The 21,585-nt window shown below is 38.6% G+C and overlaps 1 protein-coding gene across 11 annotated transcripts in view; it reads left to right on the forward strand.

Moving 5' to 3' along the window:
- STAC (SH3 and cysteine rich domain) overlaps nt 1-21,585 on the forward strand; it is a 337,228-nt gene that overhangs the window by 218,930 nt on the left and 96,713 nt on the right. For 2 of the 11 annotated variants that reach the window (XM_084987795.1, XM_084987798.1), the window contains exon 1: nt 15,634-20,574. The exons of 8 other annotated variants lie outside the window; for them this stretch is intronic. In XM_084987795.1, coding sequence (XP_084843921.1) covers nt 20,371-20,574 — 204 coding nt within the window. In that variant the 5' untranslated portion in view covers nt 15,634-20,370. Of the gene's footprint in view, nt 1-15,633; nt 20,575-21,585 lie in introns of those variants that run through there. One more of the 11 variants, XM_084987799.1, reaches the window with a different exon arrangement.

Consider the following 21,585-nt stretch of genomic DNA (forward strand, 5'->3'; position numbering starts at 1 on the left):
AACCCAGACCTCTTGCGCACATAGCCCCAAGGCTTTGCGCTGAGCTTCTACCCTGCGATCACCCGCAATTCACATTGACTCTGGGTTCACATCGCTTTCTCGGGTGGTGGTGGAATGGTTGTTCTGTGCCTTGAACTTGCTTGTGCCCAAAGCGCGTGTAAGTATTGGGCGGCTTCTTAAGGATGAGGGACAAAGAGCCCAGGGATACTCCTCCAGAAAAGCTGGGGCACTTGGGGACCATCAAAGGACCGTATATATCCCAAGGGCCTGGACCCTGTGCTTAACAGGGCTCATCCCTAAGTTTAGATACTGCTCGTTTCAGAGAAACTAGAAAGGAGGTGCTGCGTTCTCGGGAAAGTTGATGTTCCTCTTGTGGAAGTTAATCCTCCAACTTAGACTTGCGTTTGTGAGGGTTGCACTAACATACACAAAACCAACCCCGCAACACTTCTGTCACTGTTGCACTTCCTCTGAAACTCGCGTGGGTGCCAGGCACATGTTTGGAAATCATGGAAGAGGAGCAAGTAAAATGTGGCTGCTAACAGTGTGATGCCAAATGGCATCTCTGCTGGGAGTGAAAACCATAAGATGGAGTTCACAGTTACATGGATTATTTTTTAAGTGCATGACTCCTGGCTCTTTATCCAGATCCACTTGTGAGTTCCCCGAGCATCTTTGGAATGTGGGTCAGTCCCTCTATAGGAAAGAGGGAAAAGAGGGTGCCAGTTTGGAGGGCAGGTCAGATGGGGCAAAGAAGACTCCTCTCTTTATCTCCCTTCACACATATCCCTGGAAGCCACTGACATCCGCAGGATCAGAATCATAGCTAAGTGACTCTCAGTTTAAGTGATGCAGCCCAGTGTATATATCCCAGCTTCCAGAATTAACCATCAAAGATGATGATTTGAGACAGAGAGCTTTGCATTGCTTTTCTTTTATTTTTCTAGTAAGCGTCTGCCCTGAAACATGTGTGTCATTTGGAAATGAGAACAAAAGCCCCACCTCCCAAGGAGTTCCTATCATGGCTCAGCAGAAATGAATCTGACTAGTATCCATGAGGATGCCGGTTCAATCCCTGGCCTTGCTCAGTGGGTTAAGGATCCGGCGTTGCCATGAGCTGTGGCATAGGTTGAAGACACAGCTGGGATCTGGCATTGCTGTAGCTGGCGTGTAAGCCACTGTCTACAGCTCCGATTCGACCCCTAGCCTGGGAACTTCCATATGCCTCAGGTGCAGCCCTAAAAGACAAAAGAAGAAAATTAAAAACCGCACCTTCCAGTATCATTGTGAGAAATAGTGAGATGATCTAACGTCCATCTGGGTACAGTGCAAAGACTCATGTTTACCCTTTTCCTTCCTAAGATAAGGAGATGGGATCGATCTTACCACACATGGCTCACTCCCAAACAGTCTCACAATCCAAACACATGGACCACTGCCCCTCTGGCCAGAAGTTTCTGGCTGTTGCATCACTGTCCATCATTGACCTAAGTGATGATATGAGGTAGTGGCCATTTCAAAGGTCATCTAGAATACTGTAAGGATGCAGCTAAAGTCAGGAGTGAAACTGGTATTCAGCTTTTGAATTAGGCCTGTTGCTCTGCAGTAGATATGTTCTGGAAAGGGCTTAGCATTTGGGTATATAGCAGCGTGGTTCAAACACACTGTATGGGCTTGCTATTTATAGATATCCTAATGTAAATTCTTTGGCAGAGTAAAAACTACATATGCAATACCCGTCATTATCCACCAATTTATCTGGCTTATGGTTTCGGATTTGTACAAGTCAGTTTTTCTTAGTGTGTTTATACATTCCTAAATTTGCTGTCATGGCTTAGGTGTTCTTAATTAGTGGAGATGGACTTTGGGGAGGGGCCCATGAACCCCAAGAAATTGAATACAAAATAATATGCCTGAACGTGAAATTTTTGGGGAGGGGGGCATAGTGTTTTTGATACTCTCCAAGGGACGTGTGCTTCTCAAAAAGACTAAATTGATGTTGAAGATGTGTGGTAAGGGGGGCAGAATGGCATGAGACAGGAGCAGAGGAAGGAGCTATTCATTTCTACCCCGACCACCACATTTGAAAGCTCATCCCCGTTTACAAGGATCTTGCACCCTGGAGATGGATGTCTGGTGAGGAAAATGTGGACAAATAGTCACACCCTCTTACTGTCTTCTGAAGGGGTCTGTTTGTCAGAATACTGTGTGGGACAGGCAAGGTTCAGACACCTCTGGACAGTAAACTTTCTCAAGAAAGACTTTTTAAATTAATTTTTTATTATAGTTGATTTACAATATTCTGTCAATTTCTGCTATATAGCAAAGTGACCCAGTTATACATATGTATATATATATATACACATTCTTTCGCTCACTTGATTTTTAAAAATTCTTCTTTTTATTTTATTAAAGCATAGTTGACTAACAGTATTGTATTAGTTTCAGGTACAACAGGGGTTTGATATTTTTATAGATCAGTCATCATACAAAGTTGTTACAATATTATTGACTCAATTCCCTGTGCTGTACAGTACATCTCTGTGACATTTATTTTATAACTGGTAGTTTGTACCTCTTAATCCCCTTCACCTCTTTCACCCATCCCCCTATCTCCCTCACCTCTAGCAACTGCTAGTTTGTTCTCTGCATCTGCGAGTCCATTTCTGTTTTGTTGTATTTGTTCATTTGTTTTGATTATTAGATTTCACTATACATTTTTAAAACAACTTTTTTTCTCTGATGATAAGAATAACAAATACTTTGTAGAAATTTGAAAAGTCCAGGAAAAAAAATAAGGAAAAGAAAAAAATCACCTGTTGGTCACAATCCAGAGGCAACTACTGATAATATTTTGATCATGTATTTGCCTTTTATTTATGTGTATGTGTGTATATGCCTCCTTTCATTGACTTTTGTATTTACATAATTGAAAGAACAGTAGTCAGTGTCTAGGCATAACTTGACCTTTCACGGTAACCCTAGGAGGGAGAATGGGCTATTATTTCCATTTTATGGTTAGGGAATTAGGTTTCCCTATGTGTAGGGTAGAGATAGGAAACCATAGGAACCTATCTGGAGGCTCAGAAAGGTTAGGTGACTTGCCCATAATTGTATAGTTAGTTGAGTGACACAGCAAGGATGGGGACTCGGGCACCATGGCTCTGTGGAGGACACGTTCTCAGCCATCATGCAGCTCTCTCTCATCCTGTGTACTGTTTCACATTCTTCCATTTCACCTCACAACCAAGTATTTTATATGCCACTGAAATCCATTTGCAACAGTATTTTGATCTTCTCATCTTAAGAAATTTTTGAAAACAAATGAAGCCACATTATCATGTGAAATGATTAAAGACCAATTCTTGTCCAGTTCTTCTGCCTTTGATTTTGCTGCTCTTTCCCCAGAAGTGTGTTTATGGAAGTGATCAAATGGAATATCGCAGAACCATCTGGAAAATCGTGCTACAACAAACCCTTTAGTCTAGAAGGTCCATGAGAGAAGGATGATAATGATTCAATACCCTGAGCACATCAAATGTTTCCACAAGTCATTTTCTCTATAGATTCTTTGGAATGCTAAATCATAGACTATTAGAATTGGGAACACTAGAGGTGATCTATTCTGGGTGTTTTTTAAATTATGGATAATTTTTATTGTGTAAATCGACTTATTGTGGAGAATTTCAACACACAGAAGCAGATAAAACAGTATAAAGAGCCATTATGTACGTAATCACCTGGCCTCACCAATTATCAATTCATGGACAATCTCAGTTCATCTGTTACGCCCACCAGTTACCACCACCCTTCTCCATACACACTGGATCGTTTTAAAGCAAATTCCAAACATCAAAGTGTTTCATTCATAAATATTTCAGGTTGCATCTCTAAAAGATAAGGACTCTTTTTTTTTTTTTTTTTTTTTGGTCTTTCTGTATTTTTCTAGTGCCACACCCACAGCATGTGGAAGTTCCCTGGGTAGAGATCCAATTGGAGCTGTAGCCATAGGCCTATGCCAGAGCCACAGCAACACGAGACCCAAGCCCAGTCTGCAACCTACACACACCACAGCTCACAGCAAGGCCGACTCCTCAACCTACCGAGTGAGGTTAGGGATAGAACCCGCAACCTCATGGCTCCCAGTCAGATTCGTTAACCACTGAGCCACAACGGGAACTTCCAGGACTCTTTTTATAAACATGACTACAGTCCCACCATCAAAACTCCAGGTTTTTTAAATCAAGGGTCCATATAGTCTTTGGAGATTCACAAATTGTCTTTGGAATATCTGGGAATAACCAGAGCTTTCAAAATTGCGTGTGTACATGCATATGTGCATCATCTGGGGAAAGGATCCATAGCTTATACCAGATCAATAGAGTGTTTATAGCTTTCAAAAGTTGTTTAAATGTTCCCTTCCCCCTTTTTTTCTCTGCTGAGTAAACTGAGGCCCAGAGAGAGGTAATGACTTGCCTAAGATCACACGGAGAGTTATGCCAATACTCCTGTCTAGGAACCCTGTCTTGGACTTTGAAAATGCCCACACAATTTCCTCAGAGTAAATTCCCATAGTCACAAGTCATAATGTACTTTCTGTGGTTTTATTTTTCATAAAATCAGTTGAGTTGAAAGAGTTTGAAAGCTACTAATGAACCTCATCCCTCTATCTTTCCGCTAAGTATTCCAGAAAGACCATACCCTAATTTATTTTCCAAGTGCTTGACAGAGACCATTGAATACTAAGAAAAATTTTATGTTTCAGCATCTCTGATTGCAATGAATGTCTTTTTTCCTACTGACTTATTGACAACATAGAAATCTTCTAGGGTCTCATGTGAAGGTTAGGTATGGATGCCCTTTGCCATCACTTATAGAACACATTGTCACATTTTGATGCTGTGAAGGGGTTATAGGTTTTGAGGTCTTTTTATCAATTGCCATCTTTGTGTCCTAGGCAAGCTGCCTAACCTCTCTGTGCTTCTTAATCTCTAATCCCCTAATTGGGATGCTAATTCCTAATAGGCGTGGTTTTTTTTTAAGGCCTGAGAATATGTAAAACACCCAATATATTGAAAGCATTTGTAAGCCTAAAGCATTGTTTACTTTCTTTTCTGCTTCACATTAGATGACTCTGTCACTGGCCAATCGCAGATGTCATCACTGAAAGAATTTCAGTAATCAAAAATGACATTCCAGTAATATAACTTGAGTTTTTCCTCCCTTGGGATTTTCAGTTAACTGTTGATTTTAGTGACATTTCAAATTAGCTATTTTGCATCCCCCAAAAGATAAGCCATATTCTTATGTGACTTTGATTTTGAAAGGGTGTTACAAGCCACCCAGGGCCCCACTGGAGCCATGGACCAAGGGGTTGCCTCATTCCTGGATGGTTCTCTCTGAATCTGAACCATGTTCTAAGCTAGCAAGAAGAAAGCCCTAACCATGCAGACGTGCCTTGCATCTCCCAGAAAGGTTTCATGTCCATCAAAGCAGCAACTATTTGTGGAGTGCCCATTTTGTGCCCAGCTCACTCCTATACATACACATGAAGCTATTATTGATTAGGAATTTAATTGTTCTCAGGGGAGAAGATGAAAGAAAATGGAACTTTGGCCTTGCATTCAAATCCCCTGGCAAGTCCAGACCATAGGCTAGACCTACTAAATTGAAATCTCTGAGTGAAGGTTCCAAGCATTGGTATTTTTGTAAAGCTTCCTTAATGATTTCATGGTGCAGCATAGTTTGAGAAACACTGATCAAGACTAAAAGAATTATAGAATGTCAAAGAAAACTAGGATTCTTCCCCTTCCAATCAAGGTACTCAAAAGAATTGTTTGTCTTTACTTCCTCTTCTTTTTCACTTCCCATTTACCCTTCAGTCCAAAGAAGTGGCTCTGGCAAAAGTAACCTGCTCTTCCCTCCACGTTGCCAAAGAATCCAAGCGCTATTCAGATGCAGCTGGATTTACAAGGTTGATTATGTCTTTATTGAGTTATTTTCATAATTATGAGAGTAATAAGCACTCAATGTAGAAAACTAGAAAGCGTAGAAAATATAAGGAGAAAAATTCATTTGTCATACAATGGCCTAGACATTAGGATTCTTAGCTTTTTGGCTGTATTTATTTCATTTATGTTTCCTTTTATACACACACACACACACACACACACAAGAAAGTTGAAGTAGTATATACATAAATGCACATTGTGCTTTTTTTTCCACCTGGTGTTATACAAAAACAATTTTCTTATACTCTTAGATAATGAATAACACAAATATTAAAGATGGCATATTTTATCTTTCGTCTGTTTTGTCTGTTTCATCAGTCACTTCTGATGGCACATTTAGGTTCTTTTCAAATTTCACACATTTGAAAATATTAAAATGTTCTTCCTGATATATAAACATTTGAATATAGTTCTGATTAGTTTCATGGGAAGCAGAATTGCTAGGTCTGGATATAAACCCTTCAGAGGTCTTTTTTCTCATTGACACAAAGCTCTCTAGAAAGATTCTATCATAGCTTTTTTGGGGGTAAACTTTTTATTGAAGTATGACATCATACCAAACAGTACACACATAAGATTAGAGCTTAATCAATTTTCAAAAAATAAATTATTGCTCTGTATGTAACCAACACAAAAATCAAGAAATAAAATGTCATCAGAACCCCAGAATCTCACTCATACCCTTTTCTGTCACTGCCTTCCCAAAGGTAAATACTGTCTTGACTTCTAACAACATAAATTAATCTTCCTTATTTTTCAACTATATGTAAGTGGAATCATACAGTGTGTACTCTTTTATGCCTGGCTTCTTTCACTTAACATTATATTGTCAGATTCACCTATGCCATTGCATGTAATGCTGGTTTTTGCTTTCCTTGCTATATAGCGTTTCACTGTATGATTAGACCACTGACTATCCACTCTGTTGATGATGAACATTTGGATTGTTTCTTTGTTTGGGCTGCTAGAAGTGGTACTGCTTTGACCATTCCATATTCCCCCAAGTGTATACCCAAGTGCAAGCAACATTGCTGGGTTGTAGGTTATTCATATGTTCAGCATTAGTAGATATTTTCAAAGTTCTGATGTAGCCATACCAACTCATACTCCAACCCACAATGTATAAGAGTTCCATCATCTCCTTATCCCACCTACATTTGGTATTGTCTGTATTTCTCATTTAAGCATTCTCATAGATGATTATTGGTATTGTCCCATGGTTTTAACTTGTATGTCCCCAGTGACGTGAGTTTAGCCATTTTTGTGCTTTGGGACATTTAAATGTCCTGTTGTGAAGTAATTATTCAGATCTTTTGTCTATTTTCCTATTAGATTATCTGTCATTTTCTTTCTAATTTGTTAGAAGTTCTCTACAAATTCTAGATCCGAGTACTTTGAAAGATAAATGTATTGCAAATATCTTCTCCTATTCTGTGGCTTACTTCTTCTCTTAACAGAAATCTTTATTGAATGTAATCAGTTTATTAATTTTCTAAGGTTGTTAGTACTTTTTGTAATCTTTGCATACCCCATGAAGGTATTCTCCTATATTATTGCTTAGAAGTGTTGTTGCTTTGCCTTTCACACATAACATAGGTCCATAATCCAATTGAAATTGCTTTTTCAGTATAGTGTGAGATAGGGGGCCAAGATTCATTATGGTGCTGCATTGCCTCCTTTGCCATAAATTAGATAGCTATATTTTCCATTTATGTGGAGGTTGCTGTTCTGCACCACTGGTCTGTTTGTCTGGTCTTGAACCAATATAGCACTGCCTTAAATATAATGGCTTTATTAAAAAGTCTTGATAGCTGACAGAGTGAGCCTTCTAGCTTTGCTCTACATTTTCAAAACTGTCTTGGTTATTTTGGGGCCTTGACATTTCCAGATGTGTTTTTGAATCACCTAATCAATTTCCATAAAAATACCTGCTAGGATTTTTGATTGGGGTTTCGTTAAAGCTACAAATCCATTTGGAGAAAATAGACATCCTCATACTGTTGGTTCTTCCAGTAACAGATCCCACTGCAGACTTTGCTTCCTCCAAGTGCCCCAGGGCATGGTTACCTGAGAACCTAATTTTATGTTACTTTTTTTCATCTTGGGATCCTCAGACCAAGTTGTGTCGTATGAGTTTAAGCCCCAAATCTCTTGAAGGCAGATCTGTGATTATGAATATCCAGGAAAATATTTGTTTATTGTCCACCTTATGTCTATACTAAGATTTCTTTCCATCATCCTGAGTCGGTGAAGAATTTGTTTCTAATTCATTCTTTCTTTCTTTTCCGATCTACACACTATGTAGGCATTAAAATTCAACCTCCTTAGGGTTTTTCTGTGTGTGTGGTAAAATATACATAAAATAAAATTTACCGTCATATCAATTTTTAAAAGGTTACATTTTAAATGTGATTTTCTGTGGCATTAAATACATTTATACTGCTGTGCAGCCATCACCATCATTAGAACTTTTTCATCTTCCCAAACTGAAACTTTACATGTTAAACAGTTAGTCCCCATCTCCTCTTCACTCCATAGTCTATTTCTGTTTTGTAGATAGAATCACTTGTACCATATTTTAGATTCTGCATATAAGTGATATCATATGGTACTTGTCTTTCTCTTTCTGACTTACCTCACTTAGTATGAGAATCTCTAGTTGCATCCGTGTTGCTGCAAATGGCGTTATTTTGTCCTTTTTATGGTTGAGTAGTACTCCATTGTGTATATGCACCACATCTTCTTAACCCATTCCTCTGTCAATGGACATTTAGGTGTTTCCATGTCTTGGCTATTGTGGATAGTGCCACAGTGAACATACGGGTGCGTGTATCTTTTTGAATGAAAGTTTTGTCCAGATGTATGCCCAGGAGAGGAATTGCTGGATCATATGAGAGTTCTATATTTAGTTTTCTGAGGTACCTCCGTACTGTTTTCCAAAGTGGTTTTACCCGTTTACATTCCCACCAACAGTGCAGGAGGGTTCCCTTTTCTCCACACCCTCTCCAGCATTTGTTATTTGTTGATTTGTTAAATGATGGCCATTCTGACAGGTGTGAAGTGGTCCCTCATTGTAGTTTTGATTTGCATTTCTCTAATAATTAATGATGTTGAGCATTTTTTCTGTGCCTGTTGGTCGTCCATATGTCTTCTTTTGAGAAATGTCTATTTAGGTCTTCTCCCCATTTTTCAATGTGTTGTTTGTTTTTTGTTGAGCTGTATGAGCTGTATGTATATTTTGGAGATTAGGCCCTTGTCTGTTGCATTGTTTGCAAAGCATCATAGCCTTTTTTTGTTGTTGTGTTTTTAGGGATGCGCCTGTGGTATATGGAAGTTCCTAGGCTAGGGATCTAATCAGAAATAAAGCTGTGCCAAAGCCACAGCAACCCAAGATCTGAGCTGCATCTGCAACCTACACCACAGCTCACAGCAACTCCAGATCCTTAACCCACTGAGTGACACCAGGGATCGAACCTGAGTCCTCATGGTAACATTGTTGGGTTCATTACTGCTGAATCACAATGGAAACTCCTCATAGCCTCTTAACCAGCAAATTTATAGGGCAAAGACGTATTAAATTTTTATTGTTTTAATTACGTTTATTCATTATTAATGGTTATTTTTATATTTAAAACTTTTTTCCTTTGTGAATTATATATTCATGTCCTTGTCTGTTTTAATAGAGTATTTATTTCCTGTTGATTTTTTTTTATTTATTTTTTCCCCACTGTAGAGTAAGGGGATCAAGTTTCCTGTTGATTTTTAAAGATTTCTTTAAAAATATTAAAACTATGTTTTTTAATAAATGTTGCTAATGTTTTCCTGAATTGGATTTTTTCAATTTTATTACATTTTTGACATAAAAAGAATTGTGTTGTTAAATGTCTTGAGTTTATTTAGCTATGCCTTGCTTTTTCAAACATTTTATTTAGAAAGGTCTTCCTCACTCTTGGAGCAAATAAAAATTAATCTATATGTTTCTCTAGATCTTTATTATATACTTTTTTATTTTTTGTCACACCCATGGCATGCAGAAGTTCCCATGAAACCCATGCCACAGCAGTGACCCAAGCTGCTGCAGTGACATTGTTGTATCTTCAACCTACTGCACCATAAGGGAACTCCTATATTTTTACTTTTATCACTTTAATCTATCCAGAATTTTTGTTGTTATGTGGTAAGAAAGAACTTTAATTTTTTCTGAATAAATATTTCTAAAACCATTTGTGGAATAATTCACTTTTTCACTAAAGTGAAGTGTTGCATTTGTTATGTAGTAAATGGCAATGTGTACTTGGTTCTCTTTTAGAGTCATCTGTTATATTCTAATGATTTTACATTTATTACTGTACTGTACTTGGGGATTACTATTATGTTTTAATCATGGTAGCTTTATTGATAATTAATGATACAAGTACCCTCCTGGGAATTTATTTAGCTGTACTCACCTTTTTGATTTTTCATCAGTCTCTAAATGTAATATTTTGAGAGTATTGAATGAAACTTTTCAGATCATTTCAGTGAAATCTCTACATATAGTAGAATGTCTTATACAGGAGGGTATCTCTTCAGTTATTGAAACATCTTTTATCCACTCATAATGCTTAAGAATTTTCTTCAAGTACTTTTTGCCCAGTCTTCTGTTAGCTATTTCCTGAATGTCTTAGAGCCTGAGTTACTATTATGAACCATTTCTTTGATATTTTCTCACTGGTGAGAGCTGACATATAGAAAATTACTTTTATATTAATTTTGTAATATAAGATCTTATGTACTCCATTTCTTACTCATTACTAAAGAAGTAAAGTATTGTTTACTGGTTCAGAGCGTGGGTTCTGGAGTCAGAAGCAGCAGTGTTCAAATCCCACTGTGCCACTTTGTACTGCCACCTAATGAGCTTCTCCGTCCCTCACTTCCCTGAGCCTCACTGTTCTTTCTGTATACTGAGCATGATAATATCCCTCTGCAGCTGTCATTAGGGTTAGATTAATTAGTGTATTCTAAGTGCCTGATACAGTGCCTGGTACATAGTAAGTCGATGTTAGCTGTTATTATTAATCATAATACCTATAATAATAATTGTACCTCTCTATAATTCTCTCTCTTTTCAGGGGATGGAGGAGTGGGGCAGGTAGGGACAGAATATTATTGGATATTGGATATTCCAAAATACAGTAAATATTAGTGGAGGTATTAGGCTAGTACCTACCTAATTTAAAGTTTTGCTGTAAGTGTAGATTGTGTATAAGTGTATACTGTACAGTGTTGGTGCTAAGGGGTACTCTTAAATCCCTTGTATCTCAAATTATTCTGCAAGCCACTGCAAATTTACACATTCAGCTTGAGGAACATAAGGTGGTGGTTTGCAAATTTAACTTCAAGACAAATTCATTTCCAACTAAATCATTCCTTAAGTCTTCCTTCTATATAAATTCCAGACTTCCTACTCATGTTTGCAGTTAAACTGAGACAGTCTTTCTTATGTTAAATTTGGGTAATGTTCTTAGCTTACTAAGAATTTCCATCAGGAAATTTGACTTTTTGGCAAGTATCAAGGTAATCATGTGATTTTTTTTTTTTTTTTTTTTTGTCCTTTGGCCTCTTTATGTGATGGCTTATATTAATAGATAGCCTAAATTAAACTCTTCTTACATTCCTGGAAAAGGTCCCACTTGGCCATGGGGATTTTCTTTTAATAACTTGCTAGATTTTGATTGCCAATACTTTATTATTTTTACATCTATATACATAAGGGAGATTGTTCTGTAACTGTCACTTTGTGTTCTTGGTCAGATTTTATTTTTAAGGATATGCCAAGTTTTAAAGAATTACTGGGAAGCTATCCGTGGATGGTTTGGTTCATGACCTTCTTGTTTTTTTTGTTTGTTTGTTTTGTTTTGTTTTTCTGTGAAAGTTTGTAGAACCTAGATCTCCACTTTGAATGTCTGAAAAAAATTGGACAATAATATCGTACTGCGGGATGGAAATCCTATGAAATTGGATTGGTATGATCACTATACAACTACAGATGTGATAAATTCATTTGAGTAATAAAAAAAATTTTGCCAAGTTAAAAAAAAAAGAAGAAAAAAAATATCGAAACTGATTACCTATTTTAAAATAATTTTTGAAAACATTTTTTACATTTTTTTCTGTTCTCTTTTTTCTGTAAATTGACATGGATCTGGTTTGTTAGTGTGTATTTTGCCAGAAAATTATTTATTTCATTTAAATCTGCATAACATCTCTGGATGAGTTATTATGGGATAGCCCTGGGACCTTCTTTCAACTCATCTCATCCTTACCCTTTCTGGCAGGCTTCTTATGTGCTCCTATCTTGTGAAAACCTTTTTCTGTAGTTCTCTGTGTCCAAATAACAGGGGTACATTAGATCTGGATTTGGAATCAGAGAAGTTAAATCCTAGTGTTCATGTTTCTACTTTATCCCTCCTTGCTCCCTCCTTAACTCTCTCATTATCCTTTGATTCCCTTCCCATTCCTGTAACAGTTCCTCTCTTGTCCCACTAGCTGTCACATCCTCTTCTACTCGTAATTCAAGGGTTGGTCTTCCCCAGAATTCTATTCTCAGTCTTCAGCTCTTCTCAATCTGTGTCCTTCTGGGACATCTTTTTATTCTTTTTATGTCATCCACCGACTGAAAACTCCCAAATCTGAATCCAACACAGATATCACTCTTCTGAGCTCCAGACCAAATAATCCAGCTACATTTTCAACAGCCTCTCTTGATGTCCTCAATATATTTTATTTATTATTATTTTTTTCTTTTTAGGGCCACTCCTGTGGCAAATGGAACTTCCCAGGCTAGGAGAGCTGCAGCTGCCAGCCTATGCCAGATCCAGCATTGCCATGAGCTGTGGTGTATGTCACAGACACGGCTCAGATCCCACATTGCTATGGCTGTGGCGTAGGCCAGCAGCTGCCACTCCAATTCGACTCCTAGCCTGGGAACCTCCATATGCCATGGGTACAGCCCTAAAACACACACACACAAAATCTGTGCATGCAGGCTCTTCTACCCAATGTTAACATCATTAACATCCTCAGTCACCTACCAACCCGACTAGGTCTCTGTTCTCCATGATGGTAGAGCCAGACTCATTTTCACTCATTCCAACCCTATCCCTGTCACAAACATTGGTGATTTCCATATAACTCTTCCAAATATTCTGACTTCTTCAGTCCTTAAACTTCTCCCCTCTAGATCTTGTCTTCCACTCTCTCCCACGTTACCACCCATTTCTGTGACTGTTCCTAAGACTTGCACAAGGATTACACCATCTTTCCAATTGCAAAAATGTATAGAGAAAACTTTTCAGGCAAGGATGCTCAGGAATTGAATCATGCTGGAGGGGCAGCCATTCTAGATAACAGAGAACATATTCTCTTATGGTCTAGGCATTTCCTTGTTGAGAATTTTGCTTGCATATCTTTCTGTAATCTGCTTCATATCTCCCTGCTTTCAAAACTAAAATATGCCACATAGAATTGCACTCACATATAGCGGAGCTACAAATGCTTTGTATATTTTAAGGCACTTGTATTGCTTTTGTAATTTCCTTTTTCTAATTACTCAGGATCATCATTTTAAACACCAGTTATTGCACTTTTCCCATGTAGGAGAGTTTTTCTTTTGCGCGGATGACTCTATACTGCTGTGCCTTCCTACTTCTTGTATCTGATTCTAACGTTTTTCTAACTCTTCCTACACAAAGACTATCCCCCCTCAGAGTTCCCATAGTGGCTCAGCAGGAATGAATCCTACTAGTAACCATGAGGTTTTGGGTTTGATCCCTGGCCTCGCTCAGTGGGTTAAAGATCCAGCTTTGCCATGAGCTGTGGTATAGGTCCCAGACACGGCTCTGTTCTGGTGTTGCTGTGGCTGTGGCATAGGCCGGCAACTACAGCTCCTGTTGGACCCCTCACCTGGGAACTTCCGTGTGCTGCAGGTGTGGCCCTAAAAAGCAAAAAAAGAAAAGAAAAGAAAAAGAAAAAAAAGACTATCCCTTCTCTGGAGATTTGAGTCTTCTAACTTGCTTCTTTAGGTTTACTTTTATATTGAAAAATAAATCATCCAATCAGTTGGAATTCCTTAGAGGAAATAGAAATTGAACTTAATGAACTCTCAGGGAAGTAAATAGAGGATTTTTGGTTTTCAGTGTTTCATTTTTTATTTTTACTTAGTGATTTTACCTAGTGATTAGTTCATAAGACTTTTTGCTTACATTTCCTGGTTCTTAGCTTCATTTTCTAGAAGTTAGTTGCTGAGTTCCTGACAGGCTTGATATTTCTTAATTCTTCTTTAAAAGACAGATTGAGGAGTTCACATTGTGACTCAGTGGGTTAAGAACCCAAGGTTGTCTCTGTGAGGATGCAAGTTCCATCCCTGCCCTCACTCAGTGGGTAAAGGATCTGGCATTGTTGGAAACTATGGTGTAGGTCACAGATGTGGCTCGGATCTGGTGTTGCTATGGTGTGGCATAGGCTGGCAGCTGCAGCTCCGATTGGACCTCTAGCCTTGGAACTTCCATTTGCCTTAGATGTTGCCATAAAAAGAAGAAAAATAAAATAAAAGATTGATTAAGCTGAAGTTGCCGGTATCTGTTTTGTTCATTAATGCATTTTTACTGGATTCTTAATGTGCTGGTGATCATCCCCAATGGACCTGACCTTCCAGTTAACATAGGAAAAGATAAATTCCAAAATCATTGTCATTTTTCTATGGAGTGATTTTATTCTAATTGCTCTCCTGGACTCTATCTCTTCTCAGGTATATAGCTGGAAGTGACATGATCAAAATAAATGTTCCATGACTATGTCACATGAGGGAAAAAAAGAACAAAAGAAAAAAAGTCCAACTACAAAATTAAAGTATGTGGCTTATGATTCTTTTTTTTTTTTTTTTTTTTGTCTTTTTGCTATTTCTTTGGGCCGCTCCCACGGCATATGGAGGTTCCCGGCTAGGGGTCCAATTGGAGCTGTAGCCGCCAGCCTACACCAGAGCCACAGCAACACAGGATCCGAGCCGTGTCTGCAACCTACACCACAGCTCACGGCAACTCCAGTTCTTTAACCCACTGAGCAAGGGCAGGGACCGAACCTGCAACCTCATGGTTCCTAGTCGGGTTGGTTAACCACTGCGCCACGACGGGAACTCCTGGCTTATGATTCTAATGATGAATACAAGAGAGAACATGATGTGTAATCAGGAGGCTTCATGTCAGACCACAGCTCAACCCACTGAAGCCTCTCAAATGTACAGATTCTTAATCACTGAATGGTCTCTTTTCCAAAAGAAATACCCAGTCTCGGTCTGATAACCCAAGTGCTCTTGAATTTTATGAACTTGTCTGAGAAAGCAGTATACTTGGTTTTATATGTTATTTGTTTGTTCTTGTGGTTAGAATTATTTTAGCAAAGTTTCATTTTTAGACTGCCTATAGGTGACTTTGGCAGACAACAGGAAGTAAAAAACTTGATACTCTAATTTGTAATAAATCATGAGATTGAAGATGGGAGATATTTTAAACTTGTATATCAGGAGCCAAGAGCAATATGCCAAGTCATCTAGCTTCATGGCAGGACCCTTTATGGTTCCTTTTTTTTTTTTTTTTTTTTTAATCTTTTGTCTTTTTAGGGCTGCACCTGTGGTATATGGAAGTTTGCAGGCTAGAGGTCGAATCGGAGCTGTAGCTTCCGGCCTACGCCACAGCCACAGCAGTGCAGGATCTGATCCTCATCTGCACCACAGCTCACAGCAACACCAGATCATTAACCCACTGAGCAAGGCCAGAGATCGAACCCACATCCTCATGGATACCAGTCGGGTTTGTTAACCACTGAGCCACAATGGGAACTCCTTTTTTATTTTTTTCTTTTGGGTTCTTAATTGGACGTTTCTTTGTAAGTCTGTCCATATCCTGCTTGGACAGTTGCATGGAGAGAGCTCAAACCTCACTCTGAGGGTCTGTGCCCTTTATTCCCAGGCCCTGGGAAGCAGCTATGAGATAGAGGCCTGTGGGGAGAGCAACAGTCTTGACTTCATTCCCAGTATTCAAAATCATCATATCATATAGGCCCAACTTTGAGGAAGCCTACTTCCAACCTGTTACATTGCTATAGCTGCAGAAGGTGCTGAATTTATACATTTTAAATTTTTTCTTCAGTGTCTCTCAAAGAAGAGCATAAGTTTCAGAAGCATGTAGTTTACTGAGGGTGTGCTCTCAGAAGAAACTTACCAGGAGGAAGGGAAGCAGAATAGGAGAGGAGAATCATACTGACTTGTGAAAAGCAATCTCTGTCTCCTCTAGTAGTAAAGGAACAGATGGCCAACTGAAGATTCAGGAAGGAGTCAGGGGCATCTCCCAGCTGTGCATTCCTGGGCAGGGATTTCACATTCGAGGACATACTCTAGTCCGTGCACAGCATGAGCCTGCCTTTTCCAGCGTATTCCAAGAGGTTTCCTTATCCTCCAAACATGCTCATTCCTTTAGAGTCTTTAACAAAAAGGCAAGAAGTTGCATCACTTTCAAAAGAAGAGAACTACCTTAAGGACTTGGACAGAAAATAGCAAGTGTGTCAAATCAGAGCACTTGGATAAAAATGACACTGGGAGAGCTGAAGCCATAGACAGCCAGTTGTAGGTTTCTACAGCTATGCCTTCAGGTACCTGGGAATCTGTTTCCTCCCTGCTTACTAGGAAGACAGGAATATGGATTCTTTTGTGCATTGTGTCAGAGCAAGCAAAGCCAGCTACATAACATACAGGTCTAGTGCAAAATGAAAACAGGTGCTCTTTATTCAAACATTCTTAAGAATTTCTATAGCAACATAGAATTAAACCAAACCCAGGGTTTAAAACAAACACAGGTTTTGCCTCCATGAAGCCGGTCTTACAGCGTGATCTCCTCTACAGGGTTTGGCTGAGTGAGAGAAAGGGGATGGGAGAAGGGACAGACATTTCCCTAGTACTTGCTCTGCAAGGTGATCCATGTACATCATTCCATTTCATCCTCATTTTACAGATGAGGAGACTTCAGAGGTCAAGGTTTGGGAAAACAAAGCAGCTTCCCCCAGGGTCATGTGGCATCTGCACTGAAATTTGTATCCCAGTTCTGGCTCTCAGTTCCCCTTGCTTGGTTGTTGGTTGATCTGCTGCTTGTTTATTTTTTCTTTTCCACATCCACATTCCTAAAGTAGTAACAGCTTATGGGGACAGCACTTAGATCTGTTTCAAATTGTATTCTCTACAAGGCTAAGGAAAGAGTAAACATTCAATAAAGTTTTTAATGAATGAAGGAATTAATAAATACTCCAGATCCTGGTTCAACAACCACCGCAATAATAATATTGGAAACACAGGAAGGAAAGAGGAGGATGGAGGGAGAGGAAGAGTACTTGCGAAAAGGGGAGAAAGGGGGCAGAGGAAGGAGGAAAGCAAGCATGTACTGACCGGTCACTGCATGCTATTTTCTAGAACTTATTTTATTTAATCCACGCAACAGCCTTCCTAAACAGATCCTGTTTTTATGCCCACTTTACAAATGAGGAGGCAGAAGCTTACAGTTGTTGGTTACTTGGCCTAGCTTCTCTACTCTGTGTAGCTGAGGCTGAGTGCTAAAGGCTGCTTGCTCATGTGCCTCTGTAAGGAAGGCAATGCCAGCTATGTCCTGAGTCAGGCTGAGTCTCACAGTCTGTCCAGTGGCAGGTACATATTCCCCTCCAGGAAGAAACAGTGAAATTACTGTTGTGCAGATAGTAAAAGCAGGTGCCAGGTACTGAGTCCCTGGTTACCGATTGCCTGCTGGTCCCCTTGGCACTTAGAATCCCTTTTCTAATCCTTACTACAGTCCCTTTGCGGTGGGTTAATATCTGATCCAAACAAGTGAACAAACTGAACCTGAGAAAGTAACTTGTCCAGGCAAACTGTCAGTCCACTTTAAAGATCATTAAAGACTCATCATTTGGAATCTAGACTAGGTATAGATATTTAATTGCCTTTCCTCACAAAATCCCATAGATACAACAGAATATGCATTAAAAGATGTATATCAATAATGGTGGTAAAATGAAAAATGATAATATCATCAGAAGGCCAGAATTTGTGAGAAAACTGATTTGAAACAGAGAGCACTGAAGTAATGGAGAAACCAGATGAGAGAAAACATGTCTGAAGCACGTTCTGGAGGTAATAGTTACAGCCAGGAGAGCAGATGTTCCCAGTGGAGCTCTGGAGATCCAGCCCCACCCCCACTTCTTCAGCTTTAGTAGATGCAAAGAGCAAGTGTGGTCTGGGCAGTTAAGCATCATAGAAAGATCCTGTCATTCTTCCTCATTCCCCAAGAATGCAAAGAGCTAGAAGTATAGGTTTCTGCTGAAGGCTAAACCTCTGGAATTTTGTCTAAACAACCTAAAGCATTAGCCTAGGAAGTCACTCAGAATGGATTCAGGGGTGATACAGAGGAACAGAGCCCAAGATAATTCCTGACTTGAAAAACCCTAACTCCAAGAAAATAATCAACAGAAGGCAGCTCTACCCAGGGGAAAAAAGAAAAAAAAAATATATATATATATATATGAAAGCATTCAAATCTCGAAGTAAAACCCCCTGTATTTTGGCATTTGCGGGGGCCTCCATCCTGCCTTTTTGATCCCCACCCATGTACCCTAAATCAGAGGCAGGCTATCAGCCTTCCCAGCTCAATTGGGTCCAGGGAGTGATTTTATTCACAGCTTTATCTGCAGAGGAAGCTCCCCCGAGCTACCTGTGTGGTCAAGCTAGTTCTTCACCCATAAATATGAACAGAAAATCAAAGCATGAATGGGAAGGACCAGTGCGCACAATCAAATCAACCACCCCTGGAAAATAAGAGAAGACACAATGATTAGGACTAATTTTAAAACTCTCAAGTTGGTATCTTTAGAAAAGTCCACAAAGTATTGTGACCATATCAAAAGAACTGGTTTCTTCTTTTTTTTTTATTTTTTATTTTTTTATTGTTATTTCTCCAATACAATTTTTTTTCTACTGTACAGCATGGTGACCCAGTTACACATACATGTATAAATTCTTTTTTCTCCCATTATCATGCTCCATCATAAGTGACTAGATATAGTTCCCAGTGCTACACAGCAGGATCTCATTGCTAATCCATTCCAAATGCAATAGTTTGCATCTGTTAACTCCAAGCTCCCAGTCCATACCACTACCTCCCCCTCCCTCTTGGCAACCACAAGTCTATTCTCCAAGTCCATGATTTTGTATGGAAAGGTTCATTTGTGCAGTATATTAGATTCCAGACATAAGCAGCAGCCACAAGTCTGTTCTCCTTGTCCATGGTCTATTTCTGTTTTGTAGATAGAATCACTTGTACCATATTTTAGATTCTGCATATAAGTGATATCATCTGGTATTTGTCTTTCTCTTTCTGACTTACTTCACTTAGTACGAGATTCTCTAGTTCCATCCGTGTTGCTCACACCAGTCAGAATGGCCATCATTAATAAGTCCACAGATAACAAATGCTGGAGTGGACGTGGAGAAAAGGGAACCCTTCTGCACTGTTGGTGGGAATGTAAGCTGGTACAACCACTATGGAGAACAGTATGGAGGTACCTTAGAAAGAAAGCTATACATAGAACTACCGTATGACTCAGCAATCCCACTCTTGGGCACATATCTGGACAAAACTTTCCTTAAAAAAAGACACATGCACCCACACGTTCATTAGTTTCTTCTTTTTTAAAAGGAGACAACCAGAGTTCCCATTATGGCTAAGCGGTAATGATGCTGACTAGTATCTATGAGGATGCAGGTTCAATCCCTGGCCATGCTCATTGGGTTAAGGATCTAGAGTTGCCGTGAGCTGTGGTGTAGGTTGCAGATGAGGCTCGGATCCCCCATTGCTGTGGCTGTGGCGTAGGCTGGCAGCTATAGCTCCAATTCGATCCCTAGCCTGGAAATTTCCATGTGCTTTGGGTATGACCCTAAAAAGCAAAAAATAAAAAAATTTAAAAAGTGAACAATCAATGCTAGGAATGAGTTTTTGGAAAAAAAATAAATAAGATTTCCAAAGTTTAAAAAAGTAATGCAAGACCTGAAAAATAGGATGAACAAATCTAAAGACTGAATCAGTAAAATGGAAGGTAAAGTAGGGTAATGCCCCAAGAGAGATAGAAAAAGAAAGGTAATTTATAAGACGAAAGTCTGGAAATACTGAAAGTGAAAACAGGAGGCCAGTGGATCATCTCTACTAGTATAAAACTGCTAAAATGGAGGTGAGACGATAATTAAAGAAAAAAATAGAAAAAAATCAAGGATTTTTTTAAATATGAAAAAGAAATGAAGAAAATTAATAAAAAGTTAAATGGAAGGAAATTGGATTTATGTGTTCAAATTGAAAGGCTAAAGATATGGAAGCAGCCTAAACATCCATTAACAGAGGATTGGATGAAGATGTGGTACGATCTACAATGGAATAGAAAGCATGAAATAATGCCGTTTGCAACAACATGGATGGACCTAGAAGTTATCGTACTAAATGCGGTAAGTCAGACAGAGAAAGACAAATATCATTTGAGATCACTAATATGTGGAATCTAACAAAAATGATACACTAGAACTTAGAAATAGACTCAAAGATTTTGAAACCAAATGTATGGTTACCAGAGGGGAAATGCGATGGGGGTGGGGGTATAAATTAGGGTGTTGGGATTGACATATACATGCTACTATATATAAAATAGATAGGTAACAAGAACCTACTGTAGAGCACAGGGAAATTTACTCAATGCTGTTTAATAACCTGTATGGGAAAAGAGTCAGAAAAGGAGTAGATATATGTATATATGTATATGTATAACTGATTTACTTTGCTGTAGATCTGAAATTGCTTTGTAAGTCAACTATGTTGCAGTAATTTTTTAAATTGAAAGTCTCCAGTAAGCACTGAGGAATGAAAGTCAAATATTAAGTGTCAAGCAGTAAAAGTAAAAATTTTTAAATGATATGAAAAATAAAATTGAAAGAACTATACATACACAATTAGCAGAATCGTGATAACCTTTCTAAACTTCAAGAATAGAGGAAAAATCCCTAAATATCTCCAGAAATTAAAAAGCAGGTGACCTTCTCATAATGAGAATCCGTCACATCAGACTGAGAGTAAAAGTCAAGGGCACTGTGGTTTCAGATTCTGAGGGAAAAGTACATTCAGCTTGGAATCCAATATCAAATCATTAGAATGACTCCAAAAAAGAAAGTCATCATATCTCCCAAAAGAGCATAGGTACAAATTAAATCCTGCATAAAGCATTCACAAAGCCATCAGTATATTAAAAAATGAATTTCTCATAACCAAGGAGAATGGATCACCAAAATTCAAGGACTGCAAAACATTTTAAAATGTATGTAATTCCCTACTTTGATTAAAAAAAAGAAGAAAATTGCTAATACTCCACTGATGCAGAATCTATTGGAATTCCTATTTTCAAAAAGATTCCTATTAAACTAGGATTTATTTACTTGCTGAAGAGTATCCACTAGAAAACTGCAGCA

The sequence above is a fragment of the Sus scrofa genome, chromosome 13 (assembly GCF_054392235.1).
Source record: "Sus scrofa isolate SSC_HxYL_T2T_F1_AM1 chromosome 13, Sscrofa_HxYL_maternal_Yorkshire_Landrace_v2.0, whole genome shotgun sequence".
Lineage (NCBI taxonomy): Eukaryota > Metazoa > Chordata > Mammalia > Artiodactyla > Suidae > Sus > Sus scrofa.